The sequence below is a fragment of the Suncus etruscus genome, chromosome 5 (genome assembly GCF_024139225.1).
Source record: "Suncus etruscus isolate mSunEtr1 chromosome 5, mSunEtr1.pri.cur, whole genome shotgun sequence".
NCBI lineage: Eukaryota > Metazoa > Chordata > Mammalia > Eulipotyphla > Soricidae > Suncus > Suncus etruscus.
The window spans coordinates 79409277-79422308 of record NC_064852.1 but is presented as its reverse complement, the minus strand read 5'-3'; the positions used below and the strand labels follow the sequence as shown (position 1 = coordinate 79422308).

Genomic DNA, 13032 nt, shown 5'->3' with positions numbered 1-13032 from the left:
AATGTTTGGGATTTGTATTTTAATCTTTGAAGTTGATATAAAAAGAGACTTTAGGGCCCGGAGCAGTGTCGCAGTGGTAGGGCATTTGCCTTTCACATGTCTGGTCTAGGAGGGACCATGGTTCAATCCCCCAGCGTCCCACATGGTCCCCCAAGCCAGGAGCTATTTCTGAGCACATAGCCAGGAGTAACCCCAGAGAGTCACCAGGTGTGGCCCCAAAAATAAATAAATAAACAAACAAACAAACAAATAAAATAAAAGAGACTTTATTCCAAATGCCCTCTGTCTACCTCCAAAGTGTGTCATCAGGATCATGGATGAGAAGACCACTAACTTTAGCATTGTAATCCTTCTTGGAAGTGATGTTCCGTTGTAGAAAATACTTAAATATGCATTAGAACTTTAAAATTCTATTGTAATATGGCAGGCTTTTTTGTTTTGTTTTCCTGTTTCTCATTATTTGAGTGATATGCTACCTCTAACAAAGTGGTGATATTTTTTGGCAATGCATATTGGCCTGCTATGCAGAAAGTGTTTCCTTACTATTTTAAGGTAATTCCTATTAATATTTGTCCAGCTGGAATGGTGTATTTTTCTGTGGTTAGATAGTATAGGTAAAGGAATATTTTGTAGATTTCGAACACATGCAGTGACAGACCTTTTCTCTCCAAGAATAACTCAGCTGTCAAAATCAACGTGAGAATGAAATTTGCCACATGGTGTAGTTTCAATAGAATGTTATTATTTAAGCCCTATTAAATTTTGGTGGGCTTTTTTTTTGACCATTTATATTATGTAGCATAATTTTAAGGTCTGAAATAAATATTTCCTTCAGAGCAAGGACACAATGTTATTTAAAACCGTGTGTATTTTTTAAATACCATTTTATTACAGCATTTAATTGATTTTGCTTCTTCAAAAAATAAACACAAATAAACAACAAATGAAACTTCAAGCATTTATTCAATATAGAAAACTGGCTCATAACTCATTGACACCAGCCCAGATCTCTCCTGGTGACAAAGAAGAGTACATATTCACTGCTTGTGGATAGATTTTCCATCTTCATATCAAAGGATCTGACAAGACAAGATGCAGGCTGAATATTTAGCAATCACCCATCTCTTACTTTGGATGCTATTCTCATAATGAATCCAACTCTAATATTTTTTCAAATTCACTCTGTGCTTCTTTTTTTCAACTTGGGGATACCCATCAAATTTCTAGACTTGTCTTGAAAATATGAAAGAATACGGAGCTATTTATTCATCTTGATATTTTTGGCAACAGTATAATGCTCTTGACTGAGATCTTTGAAGATGAGGAGAGATTCTATTTTTGGAAGTATATGGCTTATAATAGATACCCACTAAATACCTACTAAGTATTTACTACAGAAGAAATTAGGAGTACATGATGAGTAACACTAAAATGTTATGATTATGTTTTTGAATTAAAATTTGACTATTATACTTATATTATAATTTATCAGTCCAATAAGCATCTACTATGTATAAGTGATAATAATGTTTATATATTTCACTGTTTTAGATTCCTGAGCAAAGACTTGACATATTTTTTCTTAAAAATGTTTTTACCAAATGGTAAAATTATATTTAATTTAAATTGAATTATATTTAAATTACAAGTGGAAGGCATATTCCCCATTATGGGAAGCTGAATTATATATATGTGCAAAAATGTACCTAGAGTAAAATTAAGCAAAAAGAATGTGCTAATATATTTTAGCAAATTTCTTAGATCAAATACCAATTTAGCAAAATTAAACTCCAGGATCTTGGTGTTAAAAGATTTCAAGTAAGTCTTTGTTTGCAAATATTCTAATTCTTTTGGAAATTTTAGTGACCAAATGTACATAATAATGGTATTCTATTAGAATTTTGATAATAAACTTACTTAGAGAAATATTTATATTCTTAATAAATGTGAACTTACATAAATATATAATAGAAGATGAATTAATTAAATTGTTATAAAGTTCAAAACAAACAGCAAAAAAAGACTTGTATTTTGTCAAATGTTGGTGCTCTTGAATGAGCTTTTAAATGAAAACATAAATGAATCAACAGATGAGCAAATGATAGCCTAAATGTGTTGAATCTGTTTACTCATCCATACAGAAGGCAAATTTCCTGACATGTTAGTAGATGACTCTTACTAAGTGGTATTTGGTATAAATTTTTCCTACCTTTCAGATAGTACTTATCACAACAAGTTAAAACCTAGTCAAATAGAATCATCCAGTTTCTAAAATGGAATCATCAGCAACTTTTTCAAAGTTAATGGTGTTATGTTAGTTCAGATTTGTTGTAATCTTTGATAAGAGAAAGAACAATAAATTCATGTGCAGTAAAATACTGATAATGCTGTCATTTCACTTTTCTTGTGACTGCATAAAACATAAGATGAGCTTTTAAATTGACACAATATTTATTTTGCTTTATATTATGTAAGTTATGAAGTTTTAGATTTTTCTCTGGCTAATGTTGATAAATATGTTCACTTCTAGTATATGTGCTGCCAAAGCGAGCACTAATATGCTCACTTTTAAACAAAATATATTTAACTCAAGTTTTAATAACTGGTTGAATGTTTATAAAATAAACATATATTAATATTTACTTTATTATCGTTATTTGAAAGTTTAGAAATGTTATTTGAAAAATGTGTATTATATAGTGCATTGAATCTAGAGAAAAATGAACATACTGACACATACTTATAATGAAAACAATAAAGAACAAGTTCTAGGGGACCAGAGTGATAGCATGGAGATAGAGTGTTTGCCTTGCATGCAGAAGGACAGTGGTTCGAATCCCGGCATCCCATATGGTCCCCTGTGTGTGCCAAGAGTGACTTTTGAGCACAGAGCCAGGAGTAACCCCTGAGTGCTCCCAGGTGTGACCCCACCCCCCCAAAAAAGAAAGAAAGAACAAATTCTAAGCTAAGTGAAAAATTAGATACAATTCAGTTTAAAAAATGAAGTTTTTATCTTTAATGAAAATTTATTATTTAAAGGCTAGTATAGGAGTTCTTTCCTACTTCCTAAATATTGTTCTGCTAAAGCTAGTTGCTTCAAATGGCAAAAATCACACACACACACACACACACACACACACACACATATATATATATATATATATATATACTTATAGATATGTATGTTTTAGGTATTTTATTGTCAGATAAATTTAAGAGAGGGCATAATGATTTTACATTTCAGTTTTAATGAAAATCTATTATTTAAAGGCTAGTATAGAAGTTCTTTCTACTTCCTAAATATTGTCTTGCTCAAGCTAGTTGTTTCAAATAGCAAAAATTGAGGTATTTTATTGTCAGATAAATTTAAGAGAGGACATGATGATTTTACATTTCAGTTTTCTTGATTTGCCAGTAGATGGGTTGAAAACTGAAACTTCAGCATTCAAGGAAGAAACACAAAATCAGATACTATAAGAACTCTTGGGTAGTTGCAGTAGTCTTTTTTGTAAGAAAAATTCATTCAGGGGACAGGAGTAGCACTCCTGCCTTGCACCTGGCCTACCTGGGTTTGATTCCCAGTATCCTTTATGGTTCTCTGAGTTCAGCCAGAAGTGATCCCTGAGCACTGAGCTGAGTAGGCCTCAGCAACACTGGGTATGGCATTAGAAAAAAAAAATAATCCAAGAACCAAAAAATTTCCAGAGCTCTATAATATTAATTCACTTCCTCAGATGCACCCATTTTCCCAAGTCTATATACCTGATAAATTACATGAATTGTATCCCCAAAATACAAATGAGACTTGATAGTCATCGGTAGAAAAAATAGAATCATTAAGATAGCAGTACAAAGGTATAAATAACCAAGAATCCTGTGTTCAATTTTAGGCTTCTAGCCTTCGTTATTTTCTTGCCCGTTGCTCAATTTTTCTTTTGTTTATTTGCCATCAGATGAAGAAGATATAGAAGGAAGAGCATCCCCCGAGCCAGAACTTTGTCTCAGGTCTTACCAAATGGAAGTTGCTGAGCCAGCTTTGGAGGGGAAGAATATAATTATATGCCTACCTACAGGGAGTGGGAAAACCAGAGTAGCTGTTTATATTGCCAAGGATCACTTGGACAAGAAGAAAAGAGCATCTGAACCTGGGAAAGTTATAGTTCTTGTCAATAAGGTATTTAAATGACAAATCATAACATAGTTTATTTTTATTTTAATGACTTAAAACTCTTGTTCACAAGGTAACAATGGATCACACAGATATAGTATACTAGAAGTGTCAAAATAGCTAATTTATTTTATTTTAAATATTTGCTTTTCTAGTCATATCTAATATCTGTTTATAATATTTTAGCGAACTTTATCATAAGCTAGAATTTTAATTCCAAATGCTAAAATGTATATAAAGAGCTTATTTTCACCCAGGTATTACTTAAAGTTGATGGGGACTAATTTAAGTTATCAATGCTTGGGAACATGAACAAGTTCAAACATCACTGTAATATAGTCAAATGTTGTCTTTTACAGTCTTTTTTTTTTTTTTTGGTTTTTGGGCCACACCCGTTTGACGCTCAGGGGTTACTCCTGGCTATGTGCTCAGAAATCGCCCCTGGCTTGGGTGGACCATATGGGACGCTGGGGGATCAAACCGAGGTCCTTCCTTGGCTAGCGCTTGCAAGGCAGACACCTTACCTCCAGCGCCACCTACCCGGCCCCGTCTTTTACAGTCTTTTTATCTTGGCTAAAGATAACAACTAGTATAAGGGGCCAGAGAGATAGCATGAGGCAGGGCATTTGCCTTGCATGCAGGATGGTGGTTCAAATCCTGGCATTCCATGTGGAAGAAGTCAAGCTCTCACTGTTTGCAGTTGACATGATACTCTACTTAGAAAACCCTAAAGACTCTCCCAAAAAGCTTCCAGAAACAATAGACTCAAATAGCAAGGTGGCAGGCTACAAAATTAACACACAAAAATCAATTCCCTTTCTACACACCAATAATAATAGGAAAGAAATGGACATTAAGAAAACAACCCCATTCACATTAGAGCCACACAAACTCAAATATCTTGAAGTCAACTTGACTAAAGATGTGAAGGAACTATACAAAGACACTGTAAAACTCTGCTCCAAGAAATAAGAGAGGACACACGAAAATGGAAACACATACCCTGCTCATGGATTGTCAGGATTAACATAATTAAAATGGCAATACTCCCCAAAGTATTGTATAGATTTAATGTGATCCCTCTAAAGATATCCATGACATTCTTAAAAGAAGTGGATAAAGCACTTTTGAAATTCATTTGGAACAATAAACACCCTCGAATAGCTAAAGCAATCATGGGGAAAAAGAATATGGGAGGCATTACTTTCCCCAACTTCAAACTTAATACTTAAGTATACATTATTTTTAGAAAAGGATTTTGTATATAAGTTATAATAGTGAAAAATTATAATTTCTTCATATTATTTCTTTATGAGGATATTATCCTTCAAATAAAGAAATCTAGAATTTAATCTATTTCTAATGAACAATAGCTTAGCTTCATAAAAAATGAAATAATACGTTTTTAAGTTTTTAAGTTTAAATTAAGAATTGGAAAGATTCCATAAGTATTTCTTTTTCCTACTCTCTTCTCCTTATATTTATAACTAATGAAATAAAATTTCCTTACCTAGCCAATAGGGTCTTAAGTACTAGATTCAGAAAATGGATATAATTACTCCATTGGCAACCACTTAAACATACCTTTGAACATCATGTCATTTCCTCAAACTCTGCCTTATCCTCTACCCTTCCAGAGAACTTGACTTTTATAACTCTCCATCTCAATAATTTTGCCTCTGACATCCTGTCACAATGAGACATTAGTATAAACAACCCTATATTATTATGTTTTCTTTTGTCAGATAAATATTCGCAGTTCCTTTAAATGTCATTTGTATAACATGACATCCAGATCTTTCAATATCCTAAGTATTCATACTCAGGATGGACATTGAAGTAGAATCCTTCAAACTCGTATTTAAATATTCACTTTAAATGTCAATAATATTTGAATAATTAATTGAATTTAATCAATAAATTTATTGAATAATAAATCAACCTTTATTGATTTATTTAGTTTATTGAATAATTTATATTCATATATAAACATGTAAATAAAATAAATTTATTAAATAAATTCAACAAATCAAAAAATTCAATTCAATTAGAATCCAATTCAATTCAATAAATAATTCAATTAAAATTATTTATATATTGAAATATATATTAATTGAATATATATCAGAAAGTATATTATTTTCACAAATCTTTCATCACATTATACCTGTATGAGTCTTAAAAATTTACATTATTATTCGTGTTTAGGTTTTAAATGGACTAGGTATTAAATGACTGTCATTTGTGATAATTATAATCACAATTGTTTTGTGGGCAATTTTATTTTTTATTCATTTAATAATATCTTTATTTAAGCACCATGATTGCAAACATGTTTGTGGATATTTAAATTCCTGATCTGCTTTCTTATTATTTTTCTCCAAAAATTACTAGAAATATTTTTTTCCAATATTTGTGATAAATATTTACTTTATCATATCATTTCCTTGAATTTACAATAATTTCAGTTTGTTTCTTTCATACATCATTTCTGACCCATATAACCTGCATTTTGCATTTGCTCCAAAAGCCAGGTATTATGACCCTTGATGCAGGGAAAAAGAAATCTTGTTCCCTAACACCATTTACTTTTCTCCCTTACTCCATCTTTTCTGAAGTTATAGCCTTCAAATGCAGGAAAAAAATGAAAACACCACCTGTGTTCCCAGACTTTCTGTTTCCTATCTCGGGCTTCAACATCAAGAGAGATAAATCCCAGGTTTCTTCAGATGCTATGTTATAGCATCTGATTCAGCAGAAGTGGGTAGCAGTTGGGTTTGATTAGTCTTGGCAGGCACTCTGTCACATCTCAGGAAAAGGCTCCAAAAGGACCACACACCTCTCAATTAACCATGTCAGCCTTGCATCTGGCTTTCTCTGTGTCCTTCAGTATGAAGTCAATGCCACCCAGAGTGAGTACCAGCATTTACTGCTACTTCCAGCAGCAACTTGTTTTCATTCTGCCATTGACCAGAAGATAGTGTTTTTCTGGAAGAGGTTGACTTTATGGGCAGAATCTCAGGTAATTAGGTAACTCCAAAGTACTGCAATTCTTAAATCACTCAGCAGCCTGAGGGTTTTTAAAAGACAAATCAAATTCAGTTTTGTTTTGTTTTGTTTTGTTTTTTCGGGCCACACCCGTTTGATGCTCAGGGGTTACTCCTTGGCTAAGCGCTCAGAAATTGCCCCTGGCTTGGCGGGGACCATTTGGGACATGGGGGATCGAACCACGGTCGTGATCTTTCCTTGACTAGAGCTTGCAAGGCAGATACCTTACCTCAAGCGCCACCTCGCCGGCCCGAATTCAGATCTGTCTTCAAGAAACTTCCAGAAATAGAGTGTGTCTTTATAATCCAATATATTTGGGCTACACATTATCTCACTAATACCAATCAACTAATCTTTGAATTAACCATAATTATTTTTATATTGCTAGATAGGAAACATTGTGTCTTTATCTAGTCAGACAATGATCATCTAGCCAATAAGTAGCAGAGCTGAGATCTGAACTCTTTTCCTCTAAAATCTTCATTTTGCACTATATTCCTTTTAGAATAAAAAGATGACTTACATTTTCTGAGTACTTTTAATAAGTAAACTTTTGCTTCATTAAATTCTTACAACATTCTATCATGGGTTAAAAGTATTTTTATCGGGCCCGGAGAGATAGCACAGCAGCGTTTGCCTTGCAAGCAGCCGATCCAGGACCAAAGGTGGTTGGTTCGAGTCCCGGTGTCCCACATGGTCCCCTGTGCCTGCCAGGAGCTATTTCTGAGCAGACAGCCAGGAGTAACCCCTGAGCATCACCCGGTGAGGCCCAAAAACCAAAAAAAAAAAAAAAAGTATTTTTATCTTAACTAATAGAGAAGTCTAGGTGACCAATATGATTAAGTAACTTAATTGGATGTCTGAGGTCATCCATTAATCAAATAGTGGTCTTTCCTTACATCATGTTCTACTAACTTCTTGTTCTCTTCCCCAAACATTTTTCTCTCTTCCTAATTATATATCTCCCCTCTCTTGTAACTCGAAGAAAAAGAAAAGCTTTCCATTTCACATTTTAAAGAACATTACATTGAAAACTTCATAAAAGTGCAGCTTTTAAAATTCTTCCAGTGAAAAGGAAAACCTGTACTCATTAATTCTAGAGTGAGTTCAAGAATATATATATATATATATATATATATATAATTTTTCAAGTGATTTTGTGGAGGGTAGATTAGAAAATTCACTTTTTTTAAAAAAAGGAGCTAGTATTAATTTTTTTCTTCTCATATTATATTCCTTCACTACAAAATTTGGCTATTAGGAACAAAAGAATAGCACAGGGCTTAAGGCATGTAGCTGACCCCAGTTTAAATCCCAGACACCACTTAGGCTCCTTTTAGCAATACTAGTAGTGAGTGATCCCTGAGCACAGAACCTGAGCAAACCATGAGCACACCTGGGTATAAGAAATTAAAGATCAATCCATATTTTACACCTTACACAAAAGTAAATTCAAAGTGAATTAAAAACCTTAATATTAGACCCTACCCCATAACATTCAATGAGGAAAACATAGGCAAAACGCTGCAAGAATTAGATCCCAAAGAAGTTTTCTATGATAGGATGCCAATGGCAAGGGCTATAGCATCAAATCTGAATAAAATTGACCACATAAAACTAAAAAAGTTTTTGTATAACAAAAGAAATAAGACAGCTGAGAAAATTTTTGCATTCAACAAGTCAGATAAAGGTTTGATATCTAGGATCTACAAAGTACTCACAAAAGTTAACTCCACAAAACCTAAAAAAAAAATTAGTAAATGGGGATAGGAAATGAACAGACACTTCTTTGAGGAATACCATCAGATGATCCAAAGACACATAAAAAAATGCTCATCATCACTTATTATTAAGGAAGTCCAAATCAAGCTAACAATGAGCTATCATCTTACACCAATGAGGATGACACATATTAAAAAAAACCAATCTGTTAGCAAGGATGTGGTGAGAAATGAACTCATATCCACTGCTGGTGGGAATGCTGCCTAGTCCAATCTATGGAAAACAGTATGGAGGGTTCTCAGTAAACTCAAAATTGAACCATGACCCAGAAATCTTATTTTAGAATAGCTATCCCCAGAACAGAAAATTATTTATTTTGAAGGATGTACGCACACCACTATTCAGCATGCAGTACAATAGCCAAGACTTGGAATCAACCAACTAGACGTCCAACAATAGATGAGTGGATCATGAAGATGTGTTACATACAGACAATGGAATACTACATAGCTGTAAATGTTGAAATTATTAAATTTGCTGCAGCATGGATATTATTTTAAATGAAGTATGCCAAAATAAGGATAAATACAGAATAATATCACTTACATTGATATTTACTTATTAAAAATAACTTCACAAAAAAATGCAACGGTCTAAATGGAAGTTGTCTTGAAAAACCTTAGCCCCAAGTATAGCAAGGAGAAGGAAAGAAACTGAGTAGAAGAGGAGAAACATATACCAAAGGATGAGGATCAGAATCAAGTGCTCTCAGGTGAATTTGTTGAGATTAAAGACAGGACATAACTAAATATCCAAGTCAAAGTCAACAACAATGGAATCAAGAGACACAAACTTCAACAATCTAAACTTAAAATTGGCCTGTTAGACTGGCATGCTGAAGGTCAGAGAGGGTAGTATGAGAATCAGTGGGGAACATTGGTGGAGGGAGGTGGACTCTGGTGGTGGAATTGGCTCTGATTAATTGTATGTCAGAGACCCAACTATGAAGGACTTGGTAAATCATAATGATTTCAATAAAACAAAATTGAAGAACAACTTTAAAAAAGAATTCATGGCTTTCTCTTTTGCCCTTTACCCTCTCACATTAACTCTTAGATTATTTTTTTCATTCTGATAAATAATAGTATAAAGTTGTGGCCTAGAATGTCTTTTTTTTTTTTAGACTAAACAATCTGCATAGCCACAGTCATCTGAGGAGACTTTTTAGCAGAACATTTGTTCTTTTATCTCAAGTCCCTTCAAGGCAAATCTTATCTCTTTACTTATGATTCTTTTCTCCCTTCAATCCCTTTGACTTGATTCCAAACAAAATACAGATAGAGATTAATTCTGCCACATAATTTACCAGAATTCTGTGAACTATTCTATTTAATTATAACTACTCTACTTAGTATTCAGTCTTTTACATCTAGGAATTACTTTACAATTCTGAATTTTTTCTTACACAGCCTTAGTTTTAATTATTTTTTTCACTGATCCCTGGACTAAAAGTTTCAAATTCCTTGTAAGCTTTTCTTTCTCTTTGCTGTCACTTTGTACAGGTATTTGTTTGTATTTTGTTTTTGAGCTATACCTGGAAATGCTCAAGCATTTATTATTCCTAGCTAGGCACTCATGGATCTTTCTGGGCAGGTTCTGGGGTTTATATGGGGTGTCATTAATCTAAGCGAGGTTGGCTAGGTGCAAGACAAGCATCCTACCCACAATACTATTGCTCTAGAGTGATCAACTTCATATGCAATTTTTTGTTTGTTTGTTTGTTTTGGTTTTGGGGCCACACGTGGTGACCCTCAGAGGTTACTCCTAGCTATGCACTCAGAAATCGCTCCTGACTCAGGGGACCATATTGAGGCAGAGATCAAGCCTAGGTCTGTTCTCGTGCAAAGCAAATGCCCTATTGCTGTGCTATTGCTCCAGCCCCATATGCATTTTTATGGGAGAGTTACAACATTGAGTGATAATCATTTGTTTGACTTGGTTTAGCGGTCAAGACTAAGTTCTTCGAAGTTGTCAGCTATATCTTAAACATTTTTGTATTCCATATGCAGTTTCAACACTTGTTATGGATTTAAGAGAACTATTGATAAATGAATAGATTGAATGACAGATAAGTTCTGATGTCACTAATTGGTGATGTAAGCATTCATTATAATACTTGACAGTAGGTATTTTGGCCATTAATTTCTTTTCTTTAACAAATTTTTTTCTCTTGTAATCATATCTTTAAAGGTACCTTTAGTGGAACAGCTCTACCGCAAAGAATTCAATCCATTTTTGAAGAAGTTTTATGCTATTGAGAGAGTAAGTGGTGACTCTCAGTTGAAAATATCATTTCCCAATGTTGTCAAATTCTGTGATATAATTATCAGTACAGCTCAGATCCTTGAAAACTCTCTTTTAAATGCAGAAAAAGGAGAAGATGATGGTGTTCTGTTATCAGGTTTGTTAAAGTGTTTATTTTGGAAACAGATTTCTTAGTGATATCAGTGATAGTAATGAGACAATATAAGTTAAATAATTCCTTCACTGTTGCTGAACTTTGCTTCAACTTTGCATCTTAGATTGTCTTAAATTCTTGGGCTTAAAATACTCCTGTCTTGAGACCTCTTTTGAAAGAGATAATTTATTTTGTGTGAATATATCAAGTGAAGCACATACTGGATTTCCATTTACTTATTTTTAGGTATTGACAAATTATTTCTATAGGCTAATGAATTTGCCAAAGAAAAGTAAAAATATTACTTTTGAGTTAAAATTAATTCTATAGGTTGAGCAACTGTTTACATGCAGCAGACCCAGTTTTCCACATTGCTTTTCATGTGTACTTACCCACTCCAAACACCACTGAGTGACATCTGATCACAGAGCCCAGCACCACCACTATGTATGAGCCTTTTTGCCCAAAAAAATGAAAACAAAATGTCCTCTCAGAGAAAAGGAAATAGTTTAGTGGTTAAATTACATACATAGCAAGTATTTGATTCCCTTATCATGTAAACTTCTTAGAACTGCTAGGGTGACCTTAGAAGTTCTTGGTCTCCACAGCTCTTCATCCTTGGGGCTTAGCACTGAACCACTGCAAGCAGGCAAAGTTATTACTTAAGAGTGACCCATTTTTATTTTATGGAGAATAGAAGAGAAGGCAAGGGCACAGATTTTTACATATATAAGGATAAATTTAAATGAAACATTAAATAAGGCAAATCTTTAAATAGTGTGTTTTCATCTGAAATAATAAAAATTAATTTACCAACTGAAAATTAAAGAGCTGGTCAATAAACCTGAGAACTTTTTGGAGAATGTTAAGGTTTGAATTGCATCTTTTAATTCTATTTTAACTTTATAGCTCTATAAACTTTCAACAATTTATATTAGATATTGTCTAATTAGTTATTATCTAATAGGGAGAGTGGGATCATTAATATAAATAAACTTCTGCATGTAAAGTGACTAGTATCGTGATATTTCCCCCTTGAAAATGACAGTGAGAGATATGGCTCAGTGGTAAAGCATACACCTTGTATACACAAAGCCTGTGTTCAATTCCTAGTACCACAGAAAAATACAAAGAGGAAAAAAAAGAAAAAGAAAAATTATTGTTTCAGTATTCTACCCAAGAAAAGACACTGGTGAAGCAATGCTAGCTGAATAGTAAGTTTCTCACTGTTTGGACAATTTGGTCATATTATTAAATAAACTATTTACATTTTCTTTTAAGACTTTTCCCTTATCATCATTGATGAATGCCATCACACAAATAAAGAAGCAGTCTACAATAATATCATGAGGCGTTATTTAATGCAGAAGATGAAAAACAATAAACTCAAGAAAGAAAACAAGCCAATAATTCCTCTGCCTCAAATATTAGGACTAACAGCCTCCCCTGGTGTTGGAGGAGCCACAAAGCAAGCCAAAGCTGAAGAACACATTTTAAAAGTAAGTCTTAATTAAGTGATAAAACAACAACAACAAAAATCTAACGCTAAAGTGAACGCCAGTATTCTTTAAGTAAGGTTAGATCCAAGGACCGCTGAGTTTATGAAAGGTGTTACATGATCATCTTAGGTGAGATT

The 13032-nt window shown here is 33.4% G+C and overlaps 1 protein-coding gene across 1 annotated transcript in view; it reads left to right on the top strand.

Annotated features, from left to right (window-relative positions):
- Positions 1–13032, top strand: part of IFIH1 (interferon induced with helicase C domain 1) — an 82891-nt gene that overhangs the window by 39937 nt on the left and 29922 nt on the right. The window contains exons 4-6 of the mRNA XM_049773365.1: positions 3954–4174; positions 11189–11399; positions 12678–12895. Coding sequence (XP_049629322.1) covers positions 3954–4174; positions 11189–11399; positions 12678–12895 — 650 coding nt within the window. The remainder of the gene's footprint in view (positions 1–3953; positions 4175–11188; positions 11400–12677; positions 12896–13032) is intronic.